The following is a 23,024-nucleotide window of genomic DNA, read 5'->3' as shown; positions in this document are numbered from 1 at the left end:
GTAGGAGGTCAATATTAGATCTCAACCTTTTTCTAAAGCAATCTATGACTCTTCTGCTACCGAGAATTGAATTTCTTTCACTTCCAGCTTGAGAGAAAGACAGGCAATTGTCAATTTGGCCTCCAGGCTCACCGTTGCTTAAGTACGCATACCTAATTAATATATTCTCTTTAGAGTGCTTTCGATCTCCAGTGCAGGATTTCACACTGCATAAAATTCCCTTTAAAGCCTCAAGTTTGAACCTTGCCACTCGTTAGCGGCAGCTGTCAATCTTTCCAGGGGATAATACTTTTCATTATGAATACTCTGTATAGCCTTTATATAAATTAGCACAGTGCACTCAGAAAAGCTGGCTCCTATGACCTGTGTAACTGATGCAAAGAAGTATGTTAGTGGAATATACTGTATATTAATTTCTTCTGGTCGTTTGGATAATAGAATAGCACTGTCCGTAGTTTTGCAGGAATTCTGCTTCCTAAGTAAAGGACACTTTATTTAGAATTTTTTTTAAAAAAAGAAAACCTTGGCTTTAGAAAGTTGGCTTTGGAAAGTACATCAAGGGCTACTATTCAATTTTCTCTCCATCACCAATAAGGGTGCTAGTTGGAACTTCTAGTTCAGCAATACTTTGAAAGCCTCAGTTTCTCCATCCCTTTGTGAGGAGATAGCACAACTCCTTAAAAATAGCAGTAGGACTTGCAAATATCGCAATGTACTGTATTTTCTCTTTCTAATAAAATAGTCCCATCTGCGTACTAGCCAAACATCCCCTTTCTCAGTATTTCCCACTGCAGATGCACATGTACATACATACACATCCCAATGTATTGCTTGCTCTCCGATTTGATCATTACATTCTATGACTAGTGGGCATACTCATTATTAAATTAGCTGTGTGTGTGTGCGTGTGCGTGTGTGTGTGTTGTGCCTTCAAGTCAAGTGCTGGGTCCCAGCAGCTGCCTGAACGAGTCTTTGAAGGGAGAATATGCCTCCTTTTTAAAGGACATTTGAAACTCCTGTGAAGGTTGAGTGACTCATACATGCTGATTTCTCTCGTGATCCTGTTATGAACTGATAAGTTCTCGTTCCCTCTCCCTCTCTCTCCCCTCCTTCTCTGCTTCTCTGCCTCTTTCTCTCTCTCTATCTCTCTGTTTCCCTCTCTCTCTTTCTGTCTGTCTGTCTCTGCCTCATTCTGTCTCTCTGTGTTTCTCTGCCTCTTTCTGCCTCTCTATCTCTCTGTTTCTCTCTGTGTGTGTCCCTTTCTTTCTGTCTGTCTCTTTCTGTCTGTCTGTCTCTGTCTCTCTGCTTTTCTGTCTCTGTATTTCTGTATTTCTCTCTGTCTCTCTCTCTGCTTCTCTGCCTCTTTCTGTCTCTCTGTCTGTTTCTCTCTGTGTGTGTCTCTTTCTGTTTGTTTGTCTCTTTCTCTGCTTCTCTGCCTCTTTCTGTCTCTCTACCTCTCTGTTTCTCTCTGTGTGTCTCTTTCTGTTTGTTTCTCTCTTTCTCTGCTTCTCTGCCTCTTTCTGTCTCTCTACCTCTCTGTTTCTCTCTGTGTGTCTCTTTCTGTTTGTTTGTCTGTCTCTCTGCTTTGTCTCTTTCTGTTTCCCTCTGTGTTTCTCTGTCTCTCTGTCTCTGCTTGTCTGCCTTTCTGTCTCTCTACCTCTCTCTCTGTTTGTCTGTCTGCCTGTCTCTGTCTCTGTCTCTCTCTCTCTGCTTCTCTGCCTTTCTGTCTCTCTGTCTCTCTCTCTGTGTCTGTCTGTCTGCTTCTCTCTGCCTCTGTCTATCTGTCTATCTTTTTCTCTCTCTGTCTCTCTCTCTCTCTTTCTCTCTCTCTCGTCTCCTGCCTGAGCAGGGATTGGACTAGAATACCTCCAAAGTCCCTTCCAAACCTGTTATTCTGTATCCATCAATCACTTGGGGTTATTCTTAGAAGGACTAATGAAAGTTAAGATTTTCCGGATGTGAAAATCTGCCCTCCCATGATTGCAGAGTACAGACTTCAAAATTCTGTGACCTGTGGAAGGGCAAATGCATTCACTGTTTTTTCTGCCTCTCCAGTTATTTAAATGTTCATTTATTGCAGCACTGGACAAAAACCTGGTGGCCAGTTGCAAAGACTCCATCGGCTGGATGTTTTCCAAGTTGGACACCAACAGCGATCTTTTCCTGGACCAGGCAGAATTGGCGGCTATCAACCTGGACAAGTATGAGATTTGCATCAGGCCTTTCTTCAATTCCTGTGACACCTACAAGGATGGCCGTGTCTCCACTGCAGAGTGGTGTTTCTGCTTCTGGAGAGAGAGTACGTCACAATTTTTTTTTTCCTGCTATGTCTTTTAAGTCTGGTCAGAGTGTTGCAGCATAAATTCAGCTCCAGAAAAGTAAACACAGATGTCTGAGACCTCATTTAACTTCTTTATAAACACATAAAGTAAATTTTACAATACCAGTTGTAGATTTCTCCAACATGGAGCAAACTGAAACAGAAGCAGACATGGTTTACAGGTTCAGAGCAGAACAGCAACTCAGGAGCTCGGAAACAGACATCAGTTTCACTTTAGTTCAGCAGGCAAGCAAGACACACAGCAGAGGAGAGAACCAGTTTCATTTTCAATAGACAGACTCAGAGCTTAACATAGCTGCAGACTTGCAGAGCCTAACATAGAGCCACGCCTAGGCTACTTCTAGTTTCAGTTTCCAAACAGTCCTCATTGGCTGACTTAGTTGCTGTTCATTGGCTGACCCTGTTACTATGCTCTATTCCAGTTCATGAATATACTCTGACAAAGTCTTTGTTATTTTATTTATTTATTTATTTATTTATTTATTTGGTCAAGCAATTATTAGATAACAGGTATAAGTATAAACATAGTTATAAATACATGAAATGGATACATATAAGAAAAATAAAAGAAACAATAGGACAGGGATGGTAGGCACATTGGTGCGCTTATGCACACCCTCTACAGACCTCTTAGGAAAGGGGTGAGGTCAATAGTAGACAGTCTAAGGTTAAAGTTTTTGGGGTCTGGAAGAAACCACAGAGTCAGGTAGAGTATTCCAGAATACTCTAAATAAATAGGCTAAAGATTATAGTAGCTGCTTAGACAAAGATACGATACTCTCATAATATAGGTGTACCTTGATGTACTAGGTCACTTGTTAAAAAGAGATCCATCCCAGAAGTAAGGAGAAATTTTCTGACAGGTAGAACAATTAATCAATGGGATATCTTGCCTTCTGGAATTGTGGGTTCTCCATCACTAGAGATTTTCCAAAAAAAGACTGGACAACCATTTGACCGGGGTGGTATAAGGCTTCAAACTTGGCAAGTTTATGACTTGAGGACTTCAACTCCCAGAATTCCTGAGCTAACATGACTGGAGGAGGACTTCTGGGAGTTGAAGTCCACAAGTCTTAAAACTGCCAAGTTTGAAGACCCCCTGGTATCAGATCTCCTATCTTGATGAGCAAGGGGTCGGACTAGAAGACCTCTGAGGTTCCATTTCAGCCCTATGATTCTATATTCTATATATCTAGGTCCCAAAGGTGCTTTTTTTTTTTTCAAGAGGCAACTGGACTTTCTATTTTTTCTTTGAAGACGTTTCACTACTCATCCAAGAAGCTTCTTCATCTCTGAAGTGGAAAAAAGCCACCTTTGGGATAACCATGACCTGGATGGTTGAGAATCTCCAGAGGCATTTTTATATTTAGGTGTACATTGATGGCACCACCATTACTACCAGATTTCAGGGAACTAAGCAAAGGCCTGGTGGACTGAGGTGTATATTAGAGCTTGGGTTTCGTTTCAAACGATGTAATTAAAATGCCTAAAACGCACATAGCCCATTTCTTAAATTCATAGATCTATTTGCATATATTATTGCAGTCATCTTTCAAGCTTGTAGGACAGGCGAATGTTCTTGTCCTCTACCCCAGACTGCGGAAGAATTTCAGGAAAAGAACTTGCTTCCTTCGTGTGCTCAGGAGATCATGCTGAGCTGATTTGGCACTGATGAATTCTGCTTTGACTATTACAGAGCCTCCATGCCTGACGGAGCTGGAGAGGATTCAGATCCAGGAAGCTTCGAAAAAAAAACCTGGTGAGTTGCTGAGATGAAAGCAGAAAAAGAAAATGGTTTCTGAGACTTGTAGAAGAGAAGCGGGGGAAAGATCTTGTCTGACTATAGCATTTCTAAGAGGCAGTAGAAGTTTTAGTGGTATAATTTGGCTCTGTATTAAGGATCTTGGATTATTTATGGATATTTCAATTATTCAGGGGTATCACATATATTTTTCAGTTCTTAAAATAGTATGGGAGTAATATATAACGTATTTTATGAAAAGGATAAAACTTGGCTTTATATTAAAACAATTATTTGTTTTCTTATATCCCACATTTATTATTTTTTACAAATAACTAAAGGTGGCAAATATATCCAACACACCTTCCTCCTCCTATTTTCCCCCCAAACAACCCTGTGAGATGAGCTGGGCTGAGAGAGACTGACTGGCCCAAGGTTGGCTTTTCATGGCTAAGGTAGAAGTACAACCCCTGGTGTCCCGCTGTTCTAAGACCGTGCCATAACCACTAGACCAAATGGATTCTCTATGTATTATTCATACATATCAGACATACATGTGCTTTTCAATTCTTAAAATAATATTTAGGACCTCTCATAGATCTTTTCTATTCATGCTGTTTTTATGGAAGTAAGGAAAGTAGCCTCACACCACAAGTTTCATCTCATGTACACACACCTCAGTGAGCTGGTTTTGTGTGTCTGAACACCAGAATGTAGTTTTAATCATTCTGCTTCCCTTTGAGCCCCATGGATACCACTGTCTACCCCTATCATTAGATATTGTAGACTGTAGGCTGGAAGCAGGGACCATGAGTTAGAAGAAGAGCCGTGTATGATAGACAACCTATCCTTTGCTTCCGAGATTAGCTTACTTGCTTCACCTGTGGTGAAAGATACAGAATTTGAACTGGGTGTATCTAGACCCGGGGTCCCCAAACTTGACAACTTTAAGACTTGTGGACTTGTAGGAGTTGAAGTCCACAAGCCTTAAAGTTGCCAAGGTTGGAGACCTCTGATCTAGACTCACAATCACTTGGGAGCTGAGTCTTTCCATCAAGTTGGAGAGTTTTCTTTTGAAGATTTTCCCAAGACAAGTTGAACTACCTATAACCCATGGTGGCCTTTCTCGGGATGAGCTGCTCTGCTTCACCAATGCTCAGCAAATTCTTCCCCGTCCATAGGAGCATTGATGTGGGATTCAACCCTGACCCATGGTTTCCCTCGGTCCTGCGGAGAGATATTCCACTTCCCTGCATCATTTCACACACACACAAAAACTTATCTCAACCATCTATTGCAGGTTTTAAATAAACTCATCTAGACATACACATGAATGGACAGCTCTTTTCAAGAGACTTCAAAACAGTTTGAGAAAAGCTTCATTTCTTGAGCTTACAGACTCAGCTGTATGTCCCTGTCCATTCTGTTTGGGTAACTCTTATGAAATAATATCCAAACCTTATCAAACTCATTTATCGGAGGAAAAGAAAAATAAGCTGAGGGCATCCATCTGTAGCAATTGCTGAATTCAAGCTGCCTTCGGTAAATTGTCTGTCTCCAGTCTTTGGGAATTCAAGCCTCGGAGGCAAACAAATGTCTATGTGTGCTTGATTTCCAAGAGGACAGAAGATACTTTGACAAAGGCCTGTTTCCTGTAATATGTGTCCTTCTCCTAAAATGACCCCTGCCCGTGTTTTCTTTTAATGTTTGCAAATTTTAGAGCTGTAGTTATAGAAAAGAAAAATTCTGGCAATCAAAGTTGTGGTGGTTATGTCCTAGTAAGTAAAGCATACATCTTCTTCCTTCTTGCCCATAAACTCATAGTTTCTTGTGAAGTGATGACCAGCGCTTAATTTATATTTAATGTATTGTTACATCTCCATATTCCCCAGTGGTTCAAGAACCATTATAGAAGCGCGACATGGCATTCCGGGAATTTAAAGATGTTGAAGAGATGTGTGAACCCATATTTTCTGGGACTAGAGAACACTCCAGTGCTGAAACACCCAGCACTCTCACATTCATCAGAACAGCCTGGCCAATGTAATGGATCCCCCAGGCCTGATCCATCGTGTGGGTGGATGACTGAGGGAGGAACTCCACATAATAAGCCATCGGAGTGAGAGGAAAAAAAGACGTAGTCATTTGGAATGGCTTTAGCCCTGCTAATGCAATGCCTCATTTGCTTGTTGACAATTAGAACCTAAATCGCATAATTATGCACGGAAGAGGTGCATGTTTTCAAAAACAGTACCTCGCAAAATATAGTCATTTTTATTTTAAGAAAAAATCCACAGAGATATTAATTGTGGCGAATTTAGCCCTGATGGTTGAGCTCTTTTTCTTGTGAAAGTATGTCTTTCTTTACATTTCCAGAGGGTGGGGGCGGAGATGGAATCTAGTTCAGTGGTAGTGTGGAAACACTAGATCCCCAAGGAGAGTGTAGCTCTCCTTCCTGAAAAATAAATGTAATTGTTGCTGTAGCTCAAGTGATTTCTACACTCCGGGCTTTCCATCCTCACTCTCTCAATTTGAAGGTGAGTAAGGATTGTTTTGTCTATCTAGAAGCACAAAGATGAAAGGGAGGATATCACACCATAATCCAACTGGCGTTCTCCCTCAGAGAGTGCAAAACAATCATTCCTATCGGTGCCCAGTCGCAGCTGTTTGAAGTCTTAAATATAAGAAAAATCGCACTGCTGGATCCAAACTGGATTGGTCACTGGATCCAGAGGTTTAGTCTTCCGAGTTTTCGGACTTGTGCTGAAAACCATCCTCAGGGAACTTCTCTCGGCCAGAATGTGTGCTTTCAGCTATTCTATGTGTAGTGTTTACGTGGTGTCAGAGTGGGCGTGGCTTCACCAGACACCACATAAATACAACACATGGAATAATAGCCCAAAGCACAGATTCCAATAGAAAGAAATTCCCAGAGGACGGACTCCAGCACCAGTGCCAAAACTCAGAAGACTAAACCTCTGGAACCAGTGACTGACCCATATTGGATCCTGCAGCATCCTGGGAAATGTACTTGTGCCTTTATTTGTGTTAAGTCGCATTGTCTGCCCCACAACTCCGTGCAGGACATGAGTAAAATTCATTTGCAAGTCCCCTAGCTTTTAAGCACAGGCTCTTTGTGTATTTCTCTTATCATTCTCAACCTCCCTGCCCCACACATTGCGCATTCCCTGTTGCATTCCTGCTGTAGGCCGCCTCCATCACAAGAAGCGACTCTAAGCACCTTTCACCTGAGGATGAAAAAACAGCAAAATAAGCAGGTAGACAACAGAGAGAATTGAACGTATCATGCTCCTGTCGGAGTCTGACTCCGAGGGAGAGATGGAACAGCTGACAGGGAGTGGGAGTGTGGCTCCGGTGGTTGTGGAGGAAACTGGGGAAGGGCACAGGCTGGATGGGTATTCAGAGAAAGACCCGGGCCCATCCCCTCTTCATCCTAGGGCATACAGGGAGGAGCCGATAAGGGAGAAACGTGAGTGGCATGGTCTACAGGGGAGGAAGGGGCCCTGATCCCCTTCATGGGCTGCAGCTGGGAGGACTGGTTAAAAGGACAAACTGCACATGGCAAAGTTGCTGGAAGCAAAGCATGCATTCTTGTCGGGGCTTATCTGTGTTTTGGCTTCCTCTCAACTGTGGCTGCTACATTATCTGGTAGAAGTCTGCAATTAATCATCCTTACCTGCCGTAGGAATTCCCTCAGTGTGGTGTGTGTTGGGTTTTTTATTTTGAATTAACTTTACTTTGGGTGCGGACTGCATTTACTCCCTCCGTAAACTGTTTTCTTTAAGAGTTTGATATCCAGCCGAGGATAATTGGACACTGGGGCCAAGTTGGAGGCATTAAAGGGACTTTCTTCTATTTTTGTGACTTGGTTATTTTTGTGCCATGCCCCTGGTCATCACAGAACGCCTCAGAGAAGGACAAGCTAAACTCAGTGATAGTCGTAAGACAGAACTCCTCTGACAGAGAATAGATGACTCCCTACTCCAGGGCCAGCTAGAGAAGGCAAGTCCAAAAAAATCATGATTGGTCAAGGTCATCCATTTGGTGTAGTAGTTAGGGGGGCTGAACTTGAAACTGGGGTTCCTCAATATCTAGTAAGACCTACTTAAGACCACACCTGGAATACTGCGACCAATTTTGGTCACGGTACTATAAAAAAGATGTTGACATTTTGGAAAAAGCTCAGAGAAGAGCAACTAAGGTGATAAAAGGCCTGGAGATTAAAACATATGAAGAACGTCTGCAGGATTTGGGCTTGGGTGGTCTAAAGAAAAAAAAAAGAATTAGGGTTGACATGATAGCAGAATTCTAGTATTTGAGGGGCTGCCACAAAGAAGAGGGAGTCAAATTATTCTCCAAAGCACCAGCAGGCAAGACAAGAAACAATGGTTGGAAACTAATCAAGGAAAGAAGCAACCTGGAATTAAGGAGAAATCTCATAATAGTTGAGGACAAGTACCCAGTGGGGTAGCTTGCCTTCAGAAATCAGGGGCAGTCCATTTCTGGGGTTTTTTAAAAAGAAACTAGACACTTATCTGAAATAGCATCGGTTCTCCTGCTTGAGCAGGGGGCTGGACTAGAAGACCTCCAGGATCCCTCCCAACTCATTCATTCAAAGTCTAAGTCTAGTCTTCCCTTAGGTGGCGTGAATGCCGGATGGGTGAGTGGCTTCTTCTCAACCCGACCTATCTCGCAGGGCTGTTGTTGTAGGGAGCATAGGCAGGGAGTGTTATGTCTGTGCCTGGATGTATACAAAAGCCAAGATGGAACATAAATATTAATATATATATATATGTAGTTCATGGGGGAAACTTCAGAAGGAAATAGGGTTGTTTTCCCCTCCCGCTTCCACAGGGGAGTCGATATGCCAGCAAAGAGGTAATTTCAGAGGCACGAAGCCATCGGTGCTGCATTGCAGTTCCGCCCAATCTCCCTGACGGAGCTGTTGCTGGGGGAATAAAATGAGCAGAGACCATCTCGTAGGCTACCTTGCGCTCCTAGATGAAAGGCAGGATATAATTGCAATAATAGAAGCTTCTGGCTGGCAGAGATGATAAAAGGAGAGTCAGCCAGCCAGCAATTTGGCAGCCAGAGACTTTTCCTGGTAGCTCGAATGGCAGCGGCTATCAGGACTGGAGTGGAGAAAGTGGGGGGGCGTGGATGGGGAGAGGCAGGAACAGCAGTGCGCCAGGACGGGGCAACGAGGGGCTGTGGGGAAGGAGGAGAAGGGAAGAGTTGTGAGGAGAAGCCACAAAAGTCATTTCGCTCTCCAGTGCACACAAGAAGGGGAAGAATGGCAGGCGTCCACTCTCCCCTATGAGGCCATAACCCAGAGGAGAAGAAAGCAAGCCAAGCTTTACAAGTCCTCACCTTTTTGAAGAGGAAAGGGAAGGATAAGTCTTGACAAGGACTGGCCTTTGCTATGGGAAAGAATTGCAGGGATCTGCCAGCCGTATATGCTCTTCCAGTCGATCCCGGGCTCAGTTTAAGCAGAATGGGTACCAGCCGCGTGCATCTGTCCGGCTGTATGCAAAAAAAACCCCCCAAAAACAGCAGAGAGGTGGCTGGCTGGGGGCAGACTGTCCAGCCGTCAAGGCCCCTTTCTCCTTTAAGGACCCCTGAAAAGCATGGCAAGGCTGATATTACTGGGGTGGGGCAAGAATGATTTCCTGCCAGCAAAGGCTTCTCGGCCTGGTTGCTGGGTGGGCGTGGCCATAGTGGGTGTGGCCTGGTTAGCCTCCTGCACCATGGCCGGGGGGGGGGGGCTTTTTTGCCCTCCCCGGGCTCCGGATGCTTTCCTTGAGCCTTCAGGAGGGCGAAAATGGCCTCCTCAGACTCCAGAAGCTCTCTAGAAGCTGGAACCGGGCCCATTTCCAGCCTTTCTGAACTTCTGGAAGGCCCGTTTTTCACCCTCCCCAAGCCTCCACGCGCGCCCTGCACTTACCTGCATCCAAAATGAGCCACGTGGGGGCTCCTGGGAGGGGCTGGGCAGGGCCAGCCAAGAGTGGGATTTGGGGGCTGTCTGGACAACCTAGAATTATGACGCCTTCGGTCCGATCTAAGTATAGTACATAAAATCATACATTGCAATTCCCTACCTGTCAATGAATACTTCAGCTTCAACCATAACAATACAAGAGCACACAATAGATACAAACGCGAGGTAAACCGCACCAAACTTGATTGCAGGAAATACGACTTCAGCAACAGAGTGGTCAATGTCTGGAATACTCTACCTGACTCTGTGGTTTCTTCCCCAAACCCCCAAAACTTTAACCTTAGACTGTCTACTGTTGACCTCACCCCTTTCCTAAGAGGTCTGTAGGGAGCGTGCATAAGCGCACCAACGTGCCTGCCGTCCCTGTCCTATTGTTTCTTTTTATTTTTCTTATACATATCCATTTCATGTATTCATAACTATGTTTATACTTATACCTGTTATCTTATAATTCCTTGACAAAATAAAATAAAAGAATCTTAGCTAGGGGTTCTCCCAAACCCCTGCGAACCCCCAGCAGCCCACCCCTGCCTGCCAGTCACAAAACTGATATTTTGCAGCTTCTATGGAGCTTCATGAAGATACGCAAGAAAATGCTTCTGTCCCCTTAAGTTAGTGCTGGAAATACATCGGTACAATTTCTGAATGAGAACACAGAGGTCTGGCACTGCATTCAGAGGATCCTGGAAGGGAAACGCCCTAAGTTCTCAGTGCCTGCTTTTTTTTTTTAACACAAGGGGGGGCATTTTTTTCTTCCCCCAGGAGTCTTCATTCCGAGCTGTGATGAGGATGGATACTATCGGAAGATGCAGTGTGACTCCAGCAGTGGGGAGTGCTGGTGCGTTGATCATCTTGGCACGGAGCTGACAGGAACCCGGATGCATGGGAATCCAGACTGTGGTAAGGAAAGGGGAGAAGATTTGGGGCAGGAGGGGCATTGAGAATACACCTTACCAGTGGCGGGCTTCAAAAAATTTTTTACGACCGGTTCTGTGGGCTTGGCTCAGTGGGTATGGTGTGGCTTGGTGGGCGCAGCAGGGGAAGGTTACTGCAAAATCCCATTCCCTCTCCACCCCACTAACCTGCTTTCCAGCTCCGTTCTCCTGTGCAGGGCAACAAAACAAGACCCAGCCAATCAGCTGAGACTCGGGAGGCAGGGAATAGATGGGGGCGGGGCCAGTCAGAGGTGGAATTTGCTGATTCTCTGAAATACTCAAAATTTCCGCTACTGGTTCTCCAGAACTGGTCAGAACCTGCTGAATACCACCTCTGGATCTTACATGTGAAGGGTATCTTCATGTCATTCTCTTGGTCATTACAGGTAGACCTTGACTTACAATCATTCATTTAGTGATGATTCAAAGTTACAACGTCACTGGAAAAAAAAAGTGACTGTTTTTCACCCTTATGACCGTTGTAGCATCTCTGTGACCAGGTGATCGAAATTCAGATGCTTGGCAACTGGCATGTACTTATGATGGTTTGCAGTATCCTGGGGTCATGCGATAACCTTTTGCAACCTTCTGGCAAGCAAAGTCACCTGGAAATCCAGATTCATTTAATGACCATATGGTACACTTAAGAACTGCAGTGATTCACTTAACAACTGTAGCAAGGAAGGTCCCAAAACGGGGGAAAAACTCACTTATGTTGTGGTGGTGCAGTGGTTGAGAGTGCAGTACTGCAGGCTACTTCTGCTGACTGCCAGCTGCCTGCAGTTTGGCAGATCGAATCCCAACCAGGCTCAAGGTTAAATCAGCCTTCCATCCTTGATGGAAGTTGATTGTGGTTGGTTGTGCTTTGGGTTGCTTGGCAACCAGTCCAGCTTTACAACATTTTGCAGTGTCCTGTTGTCATACAATCACAATTTGTTAGTTTCTGGCATTTATTCCCAGATTGCAGCAAAAAATACCTATTGGATAAAATTTGTTGCTTAACAAATGTGCAAAATGCTGAAAAATCATCCGGTCTCATGATACCTCAACTTGCAATCGCAACAACTTATGATCACAATTCCAAGTTCAATCCAGTCATAAATAGAGGACTACTTATGATAATAAGCATCTAAAATTCCTACAAAATTGAATATCAAATCTCGTAACACATACTCTTAAAAACCAGACCACTTGACTTGAAAACTCTTAACTCAAATGTCATTGTAGATTGTTTTCATGGACATACCTCAGTTCTTTCTTCTCCTTAAATAATAACTAATAGCTAAATAACTAGAGCCTCGGTGGCGCAGTGGTTAGAATGCAGTACAAGCAAACTACTTCTGCTGACAGCCAGCTGCCTGCAATTTGGCAGATCGAATCCCACCAGGCTCATGGTTGACTCAGCCTTCCATCTTTCCGAGGTCAGTAAAATGAGGACCCAGATGGTTGGGGGCAATAGGCTGACTCTACAACTTAGAGAGGGCTGAAAAAGTACTGTGAAATGATATAAAAGTCACTTAAGTACTAGTGCTATTAACAACTGTCTTGCTTAGCAACATAAATTTTGGGGTCAATTATGGTCGTAAGCTGAGGACTACCTATACAGGGACACAACTACAAAGTTTATTTGGCAATAGTACAAATTGTTTGCTGTTGGCTTCTTCCAGGATGTTACCCTCTAATCTGCAGTTTGGGGATTCCGTAGCAGTTCTCTGCTAGCCTAACTCCCAAGGCATGATGATGTCAACCTACGGATGTTCATCTTGATGTCATCCTACAAACAACACAATGAAGCAAACCTTTGTGTCATTTCTCTTAAGATTCCTTTACTTACTTGTTTATTTACAGTTAGTCCTCAACTTACAACAGTCCCTTTAGTGACCGTTCAAAGTTACCACGGCACTGAGTTATGACCTTTGGAGCATCCCCTTGGTTAGGTGTTCAAAATTCAGGTGCTTGGCAACTGGTTCATATTTACGACCGTTGCTGTGTCCCAAAGTCAACAGGAAAGACAGATTTAGTTAACAATCATGTTGCTAACTTCACAACTGCAGTGATTCACTTAACAACAGTGGCAAAAAAGGTTATTAAATGGGGCAAAACTCATTTGACAATGGTCTCATTTAACAACAGAAGTTTTGAGCTCAGTTGTGGTTGTAAGTCGAGGACTATCTGCCCTTTATCAAATCAGCTGAATTTGTGCTTGAAAAATGTCCTTTTGGGACAACTAAATGTCATCATACAAAAAGGATTAATTCTATCTGACTGCATTTCTAACCTGTGGGACCCGTTTGGTCCATGTTCCTTCCATAGTCCCATCTGCCCTCCGGGTAGCAGCCATCTTGTAAGTATCCCAGAACTGCTCTTTCCCAGATGCCCGACATCTTCCCTGAAGGACGGCCATAATGACCGTAGCCAAGTTTGTGGGCTTAATCCCGCTTGAGGATTCGTGAGAGAGCTGTGCTTCATTATGTATTCCAAGTGGGATAAGGAAGGATGAACATGGGCTCTCCACATAGCCTGACATAGACTAAGGTAAATATATAGATAGTCTTTCTCCCCCTTTTTGGAGGCAAGAAGAAACAGTAGCTCCTTGTCTCCTTCGGAGTGAAGAATTGCATGACTGTATGGCAGGATCTGGGGAAAAGTAGATTTTCTTCCCTTTTAAGGGAAGCATGTTGTCAGTGTTCCAGCAAAACTCCATTCTGCCCAATAACTCCGAGGCAGACATCTCCTCAACGGTTCCTTTTATTTTGGATAGTAACTGGCACAACTGTGAAATCCTGAATCTGAAAGTTCTGGGCTTCCTTACAATAAGTAAAAACTACAAATCCATCCCCTGCACTCATCAATCACATCACATGGCCCAATCACCATCCGTCCCAAAGTAAGATTTCCTCTCACTTATGTGCAAAACAACTTGACCTTGAATCAGAAAAAGAATGTTATTATGTCTAACTAGATCTATTCCAAGAAATTCCCCCCTCCCACTTTCCCAGGTTCAAATGTGGCAGCATGGGAGCCTCTGATCTCAATATGGCTTCCAAAGCTGACACATTTCCAGACTTGGAAATACCTCTAATTCTCTGTTCCAGGGGTGCCAAACTCAAGGCCTGCAGGCCAGATCTGGCACGCGGGGTGCTTGGAGCTGTCCCATGGGGCCGCCCTGGAAACATCAAAGGAGCCCCTGGCAGTGAAAACGGAGCTTGGGAGGGCTGCACGTACTCCCTCAAGTTCGTTTGCGCTGGCAGAAGCCGTTGCAGTTGAAAATGGATGTCGAACTGGCCACGCCCATCCTGGCCACACACACACACACACACACACACACACACACCAAGGTCAAATACAACCCTGATGTGGCCCTCAATGAAATCAAGTTTGACACCCCTGCTCTATTCCCTTTGGAGGATCCAGTGAATTATGATATTTTTGCTACTCTTTGCATTTTTGTTTCTTGCTGTTCTGACCAAAGCTTCCTAGACCATAATTACGCACATGCTTATTTTAAAAACAAGACTTATTTTATTGCTATGCTGGGAATTGTTTTCATTCCCAGCCAGACTTAATCTCAAACAGTCCCTTGAGATAAGCACCCACCTTTCTTTTCTGTGAAGTGCTGCCAATAACAGAAATATCAAATGAACTAGGAAAAAAAACAAACCAACCAGAGCTTCAAGAATGAAACTGAACCGAATAAACAACTTTGCTTTCTGCAAAAGTTTCATCATCTTTGCCTGTCCTTTATCCCTTATGGGAGGGGCAATCATCTCCCAACCTTACTCCCAAGTCACCCCTTCTGTTTCAGCTGCTCTTGCCTTCTAGCAGCTCTGCGCACACGCGCACTGGGAACAGGCTCCCCTTGTTCCTCTGCCTCGCTGCTGCCAGACTCTGGAGGCTCCGGAGTTAGCACCCCACTCCCAGATGGTCCTGGCCCCATCCCTGCATCGGACTCAGGACCCTCATCCGAGTCCCCTCCAGACTCCCTGACTGGTCCCCGTCCTTCCCCACTGTCCAATTCCACTGCTGGCTGTGCTGGCAGCTGGCAAACCACAACACTTGCTGATGTTAATCAGTAATACACCGTTCCTTTGGAGAAGGTACCACGGAGACTTGAAGTATCTTCTTCAATTCATCTAAGTATAGGTTAAAGAGATAGTGCCTAAGAAGCAGAAGTGATAATGCACAGGGATATTAGGCAAAATGAGAAAATAACAGGCATAAATAGTGCTGCCCTTCAGCATCTTTGGATCCAAACTTAAAAGAATCCTGCCCGTGATGGTTAATGACTACAATAAAGGTTGGTTTTATTTAAATATTTCAGCACACCTGACTTGGGACAAGGGCAACTTTAATGCCCATCACGTCCATTATCCCACATTCATATCTGACTGTGGCAAAATGATTTTGAAACCATACAAGAGCTCTCCATAGTTCAATTTTGGCAGTTCAGGTAGTCCTTGACTTAGAACCACAATGGAGTCCAAAATTTCTGTAGCTACGGGAAACATTTGTTAAGTGAGTTTTGCCCCATTTTATGACCTTTCTGGCCACGGTTGTTAAGTGAATTACCTGCAGTTGCTAGCTTATTGACACAGTTGTTAAGGGAATCTGGCTTCCTCATTGACTTCTCTTGCCAGAAGGTTGCAAAAGAGGATCACATGACCCCCGGGGACACGGCAATCGTCATAGAGGTGAGGCAGTTGCCAAGCATCTGAATTTTGATCATGTGACCCTGGGGATGCTGCAATGGTCATAAGTGTGAAAATGGTCATAAGGGTTTTTTTCCCGGTATCATCATAACTTCAGTCACCAAACAGTTTGTCAGCCATGGAATTCATCACTGCCACATAATTGGAGAAAGTGGGAGGGGCTGATGTTTATTGAGTAGCTCTTAGTCGACAAAATATATTGTTTGGATAGTTCAAGGTTACAGAGTGTGGCGAAGAAAGAAATAGAATTTATTTTGGGATTGGTGCATGTGATGTGGTGATGATGGAAAAGGTGATGGTTTGTAGGTTGGGACTTTGTGGGGAAGCCGGGAAGATTTAGTTCTGGATTTCCACAGTATGTCCCCGGTGCTATTCTAATAAAAGTACTTTAAGATGATGTGTGTCTTGGAGTTACTGACAGGAATGGATTTTCCCTGGAACGCTGACACAGTTGTAAGTTGAGGACGACCTGTATTGTATGAATCTGCATTCTGAAACAGCTGCCAAAATCTTTGAAACTAATGCTGAAGAATATAAAAATCTCTTTCCTGGCAAGCCTAGGATGAGGTGAAGGGCTGTCAGTGCTCTTTGAAGTTGTTTTCCCAACAATTCAGAATATATTCTCCACTATTGAAGAATTAGGAAATGTACCAGAGGGGGTACTCAGCAGGTTCTGACCAGTTCTGGAGAACTGGTAGTGGAAATTTTGAGTAGTTCAGAAAATCAGCAAATACCACCTCTCACTGGCTCCGCCCCCATTTATTCTCTGCCTCCCAAGTCCCAACTGATTGGCCGGCTCTTCTTTTGTTGCCCTGCACAGGAGAACGGAGCTGGAAAGCAGGTTAGTGGGGTGGGTAGGGAATGGGGATTTTGCAGTATCCTTCCCCTGCCATGCCTACCAAGCCACACCCACCAAACCAGTAGTAAAAAAAATTTGAATCCCACCACTGAAATGTACCCCTCCAACTGCATTTCTCTTGTTCTTGTTTCTATAGATGACATTGTTGGATTCTCAGGGGACTTTGGGAGTGGTGTCGGATGGGAAGATGAGGAAGAGAAGGAGACAGAGGAAGCCGGTGAGGAAGCTGAAGAAGAAGAAGAGGGAGAAGCAGATGATGGCGGCTATATTTGGTAGATGTCACCAAGGGGCACTGTTTGGCCAGGATGCAGGCTGTAGGGCTGGGAGGTAGCAGTCAAAACTGAATGGAGAGGAACAACTGAACGAGATGATCAGGAAACACAGTTGAATGTAACTAACTATGGCAGAATGTGGGAGTGCGTGTATGCATGAATGTATGTACACTTGCCTGGGTGGGTCCATTTCTCTTTATGTGGCTGTGGAGATCATCTCTTTCTTCCTAGCTTACCAGAGATCAAAGCTATAGCCCTGTAGGTTCCAGAGAATCTTTTGTTCATATTAAATTTAAAAACAAAAAAAATAAATGATCAGTGACACATTTCAGTTCCTAACCAGGCTCAAAACACCTGTCTCTTTCATCGCTCTGGCTATGGTGCCCAGCAATAGCCTGCAGTGTGTATGTCCTGTCCAAATGCTTGTCAAGCAATCTGCCAATCATTTGTGAGTCTTCATTGCAGTAGATCACCAGAATTTGCCTAACAGGTCAGAAATCAGGAGCAATCCACTCTCCCGTAACTAGCCATTTAGGTCTAGGATGGTATTGAAGAGGAACAGCTAATGTATTGCTATTTACAAATATAGTTCCACAGCAATCATTTCTAGACAGGTTTCCAAAATCTTGGAGAAGTTCCCCTGGAAGATTGAACATCCATGCACTAACGTGTGATCTACCTTTACTGGGTGATCATACTTAGGCTTCCTGGTTAGGAAAGCTTTCAAACATGTCTGTATTTGCTTCTAATGTAGTTTGGTGTGCTAGCTAGTGCTGTAGAATAAAGGACTTTTTCAGTCCTCTAGACATCCCGATGGAAAGGCAAGGAGTTCTGGGGCAGAGATTGCAGAAAACATCAGTTAAAAGAATAAAGTAATTAGTTGGGGAAAAGAAATCAGCAGACTAGATACAGCAACTGCAAGAAATGGTTTCCCATGATAAAAGGTATTGGTAAAGATAGGTATCTCAGTAGCTTTGTTATTATATTGCTCTGTGCCTTGGGTGTGGGAAATCTGTATCTAACTGGAACTCACTGTTCTCCTCCTACGTTCTGCAGTACAAGTCTTTTATCTTCACAACATAGGAGAAGAAAGACATTAGGCATCGACTATAGGAATAAATACACAAAATTGCATTATCCATTAAAAAGAATAAGCATGTGCTTTAAGCTAATGATGAAAATGATCATGATAATTCTATTCAGCATCCTGAAATGTTTTCTTACCCCCTCCCCAAATAAATTAGGCATTGTTTTTCAAAATTAGACAGTGGGGAAACATCTTGGGGAAAAAATATAATCATTTTCCTGGTTAGTGGAATGTCAGGCTTTTAAATCCCAATAAGGCCAATTAACTTTTTTTTTTAGGAAGATCATTTCTCCACTTCCCCTTGTTTGGATACACTCACTCTGTGAGCATGGGTGCTTGCAAGTATTTGAACACCTGTATTACAATCCTGCCCAAGTTGTAGCTGTGCATGTCCTTGGGTGGCATGAAGAAATGTTGAGTGCTGGAGTGTATGAGTATGTGTGAGTACACACTGAGAAGAGGGCAGGTAGTGTGGCTTACATCAAGTACCCCAATGTTTATGTAGATACTGAGCTTCTGGTTGAACCCTTGGGAATAGTGTGCAAGCACATTAAACAAATTGTGGGATTTTAAGCAGCCTCACTTCCCAGTAAGTCCAGCCACCTCTATAACAGAGATTTCTTATGTAGTCCAGCTGTGATAATAAATGAGCCTTGCTGTATTGAATTCTCTATCTTCCTCAAATTTACTCCTTCTCCTCCTCCTCTTCCAACTCTCACACTCCCTTGCACACTTCCTGATCCTATCTGTCTTCATGTGTTTCTTGATCTTTTCTCATGAAAGAAGAGTAGATCACGGCTGAAAAGGACTTGATTTGATCCCCAGCAGGAGACGTTATTACTTCAGTCATTGATCTCTGGAGAGGGTTCATTGTTGTAGAGGTTGCAATTTTCGTGTCCTCCAATTCTTGTTTTTTTTACCCTAAGATCTTCTTAGCCTGTATTCAAATGTTGAACATTGAAATTGTCTTGCTCAGTTTTTTTGTCACGGCCTTTTGCTCCATCTCTGCAGGTGATAAACGTGTGTGGGTGGGTTTGGGTTTGCATTTCACAGCTATGCATGTTTAAGGAGTTGTAAATACATTTTTTCACGCTAAAATACACTCTGTTGTTGAGGGTAGCCTTCGCCCAAATGATGCTTGGTAGACAAACAAAGCATCTTGTCTCTGTTAATTAACACAGTTAACTTCAGTTAATACTAGTTAACTGTGTTAACTACTCTTTGCCATTTAGACTTGCTTGACAGCTTTTGATGATTCTGTGGCTACCTACAGACAATTGTTTGTTAGTTTCCCTTCAGATAATTGAAGGTGATGCAACAAGCAAGCACTCAACTCTGCTGGTAACTCTTCTCTCCAACCTTTAAGCCTTTCCTCACAGGTTTTGTAGGTTTTCATGATCAAAAACATAATTATTCATTTACCTTGAGCATCAATAACAAAGGAAGAAAAAGGGGGGAACAGCTTTGTGAACAATAGACAGTAGGATGCTACTTTCATGTCTTTGGGAAGAAACCCCAGTGAGATTTCTCTGAAATTGCTTTCAAGTCTCTTTAACAAAACAAAAAAAAGATTGCTTAGCTCCAGTCTTAATTTTACCTTGAAAGAAGCCCATTATTTGCCTTGCGTGTTTTTAGCCAACTCATTGCTGCGTGACTGAAGCAAAAACAATAATATCTCTAAAGACCTCCACAAAAGAAGTTCAGGTGAACCATGTTGGTTCACTTTGACAAGTGGCTATGAATGCAGAACCATCCAGAGTTGCAATATGATTTCCTAACACAAGTCAGAGAAATCTAGAAGGGGTAAGATTTGGACAAGATTTGGCATTTTCTATTGGTAACATTTTTTTTCTCATTAAATCTTAATCAAGACCCACACGGACTCTTTTACTCAGGCTTCACCTCTCTTGGACATCCTTCAGGGCAGGGGTCTCCAACCTTGGCAACTTTAAGACTTGTGTCTTGAAGTTGACAACGGTTGGAGACCCCTGTTCCAGGGGATTCAAAAAAGACAGGTGGGGTCCAAAACCTTGTGACCAGAGTCCTACCTTTTTTCTACCTCCATTGAGTGTATAAAATATGGGCTTCGGTCACACGGTTTCAAACTCCATCTTGACTTTTTTGACACATGCACACATGCATCTCCAAACAATCTGTTTCCTCTGGGTAGGCATGGATTTAAAAAAAAGAGAAACGAATCGATCCCATCTCTCAAATCAGCCAGCCTCAGCTTTTCCCCATATAGGGATACCATAAAGTTTGGATGTTTTTCTCCAAGTAAGGCCTTCCGGTTTTGAAGGCAGACTTTTGAGTCATAGAATTTCTGCTTCTACAAATGAATCCTCGTACAAAGAGCTTGTATGAAGGGAAATGTGGTTAATTAAGGTTCATTAATTTACCTCAGTTTCTGAAACAATAGAATACTTGTTCTAACTTGCAAATAAAGAGGGAATGTTTAGTTCACTCACTCTTAACCCCTTTTCTACAGCCCTGTGGTCCATGATACTCTCATTCATCACTTCTATTGTTTTCCAGAAGGATAAGCTGCTACATTTAGGCAGCTTGGCAATTCAACACCATATATCAGCTCATTTTCAAAAATAAAGATACCCTTTGCTGAGGCAAGCAAAATAGGCTAGGATATTATCATCTCTCTCCTCCGATCACCACATCTAACTCTAGGGCATAGCATATTAGGTAGTAATTCCACTGGATTTAACAACTTGATAGACATGCTGATGGAACTAGAAAGAAGGGATTGGTCAAGGAAAGCATCTTATTATATGGTTAGTTTCAACCTGATATGGAGATATTGGGCTTTTGGAAAACCAGTTTACATTTCTATTCCTTTTTTTTTTTGAAATCAGAATAATCAACAGTTCCTTCTAAATGCTAGGCAATGGGATTATCAGAGTTCGTATGCATCTAAATGACTATAATGCAAGTGAAGAATAGCAAAACTTTAATCTACTGACCCAAATTGTAAACTTAGTGCAATTGACTGCATGGCCTGCCAAATTAATGCTTTTTTGAGATTTTCCCTTAGGATGTTTACAATTTTAACCAAATACTTGTAGGCATGAATGAAGTATGTGTCTATAACATGTTCTCAAACCATGTTTATCGTAGAGGTAGTTTTATGATGGAACTATGATTGCTTGCAGCTTGCCCTTGAGCACAGTAGCAAAGCTAATCTACTCTTTGTAACATGAATGAAAAGCCCCAATAGTTTTGATCCTAATGTTTTATTTTCTACATTCCGAACCATAAGAATGAAACTTCTCTGGTTATTTTCCCCAACTTTTTTTTCCTTTGAATTATGACACATATCAAGAAACAGCTCAGCTAGCACTTAACTGGCTGAAAAGTTGATTCCGCTGGTACATTAGGTCAGAATACATTAAATCAGCTTCCATTAAATTACTGAAGAGAGATTGCTTTCTTCTTCCTTCCATGTGTGCAAGGACTATTTTCCTTTGATTTGCATCTCTTGTAGATAATTTGAGGAAAGGAATGATGTACCTGAACAGTTTCACAGCCAAGGGGAAAAAGACATTGCAAGCATGAAATGCAAAAAAGGAAATTACAGCTGCTCTCCGCTGTGGGATATTAGGAGATAATCATCCTGTGTATCTTTTCTTCCAGGCATGGTTGAGGTAAAAAACTAAAGTTGAGTTTGACTATTGGCGATTGCAGTTTTCTTGGTAAAAATATGATAGTGGTTTCAAGGCCAATTCAGATCAGTTACAGATAACAGATAATCAGAATTGGAAAGGACCTCGTAGGTCATCTAGTCCAACCCCCTGCCCAAGCGGGAGACCCTACACCATTTCTGACAAATGGCAGTTCCAATCTCTTCTTGAAAGTCTCAACTGATGGTGCTCCCACAACTTCCGAGGGCAACTTCTGTTCCATTGGTTGATTGTTCTCACTGTCAGAAAGTTTCTCCTCGTTTCCATGTTGAATCTCTCCTTGTTCAGTTTCCATCCGTTATTCCTTGTCTGGCCTACAGGTGCTTTAGAAAATAGCTTGACCCCCTCCTCTCTGTGGCAGCCCCTCAGATATTGGAGCACTGTTATCATGTCTCCCCTGGTCCTTCTCTTCACTAGACTAGCCAACCCCAATTCCTGTAACCGTTCTTCGTATTGTTTTAGTCTCCAGTCCCCTAATCATCCTGGTTGCTCTTCTCTGCACTTTTTCTAGATCAGTTACCTACCACCCTTCTCCTTCCCAAATCCCACTAATGTTGTTTTAAAGACAATCCACCATCATCATCACTTGTGCAGACTCAATATCCTGGTAACGAATGAAAATCAGTAATCCCTCAAGCTGTTAGTCGCTGTACAACTAACAGCTTGAGGGATTAGTGATTTTCATTCAACAGCCATAAAAAAAATGCTATTTTCTTCATGCCAGTCAGAGTCAAAGTCTCATTACATTCATTTTTATTTACTTGGCTTGAGCAGCTGATATGGGTAGGCAGTGAAGTTCTCCGGCCACCAATCCCCTGATGGAGTCAAGATTGAACTCATGTTAATGTGATTCTGGATAAAGGGTACAAACTACTTGATTGGAGTATCTGAAGGAAGGATGAAGCAAAAATTCCCTCCAATGAGAAAATGAGCCATTCCTCCTCGCTCAGCAAAGCTCCAACAGTCCTTTATTAAATCTGTGCCCTAGAGAAACACAGGCATATATCTTTGTTGCTGTGTTGAAAGTTAGGATCTCTACCTATTTTATTGTGGGATTTCCAGTTTGCTCATTAAAAAAACCCAAGCAAGATTCTTGCTAAACTTGCACTCTCCATATGTAACTCCCATGATACAAACCAATATAATCAAGGGTTTTTGCTGACAGGAAATTATGGGCTAGGGGAGTCTAACATCTGGAGCTTAAAACTGAGGATGGCTATTCTAAACATTAATCTGTTTATGCCATTAATCCTCTCTCCTTTATATTCAGTATTAATGGACAGAGAGTGCGTTTGAAAAACCTCCTATAGATAACTATCCTAAAAGTGTTGAGAGTGTTTGCTTTTTTTTTTTTTTTTTAAAAAGAACA

At 42.9% G+C, this 23,024-nt stretch overlaps 1 protein-coding gene across 2 annotated transcripts in view; it reads left to right on the top strand.

The window, feature by feature from the left end:
- SPOCK2 (SPARC (osteonectin), cwcv and kazal like domains proteoglycan 2) overlaps nucleotides 1-21,589 on the top strand; it is a 115,914-nt gene extending 94,325 nt beyond the window's left edge. The window contains exons 7-11 of one of the 2 annotated variants that reach the window (XM_087932336.1): nucleotides 2,081-2,299; nucleotides 4,038-4,100; nucleotides 10,864-11,001; nucleotides 16,741-16,876; nucleotides 21,460-21,589. In XM_087932336.1, coding sequence (XP_087788462.1) covers nucleotides 2,081-2,299; nucleotides 4,038-4,100; nucleotides 10,864-11,001; nucleotides 16,741-16,876; nucleotide 21,460 — 557 coding nt within the window. In that variant the 3' untranslated portion in view covers nucleotides 21,461-21,589. Of the gene's footprint in view, nucleotides 1-2,080; nucleotides 2,300-4,037; nucleotides 4,101-10,863; nucleotides 11,002-16,740; nucleotides 18,630-21,459 lie in introns of those variants that run through there. The other variant, XM_026713489.2, reaches the window with a different exon arrangement.
- Nucleotides 21,590-23,024: the final 1,435 nt, after the last annotated feature.

The sequence above is a fragment of the Pseudonaja textilis genome, chromosome 4, assembly GCF_049901715.1.
Source record: "Pseudonaja textilis isolate UNSWEBS1 chromosome 4, rPseTex1.2, whole genome shotgun sequence".
NCBI classification, from domain to species: Eukaryota; Metazoa; Chordata; class Lepidosauria; order Squamata; family Elapidae; genus Pseudonaja; species Pseudonaja textilis.
This window is presented reverse-complemented; position numbering and strand designations above follow the sequence as displayed.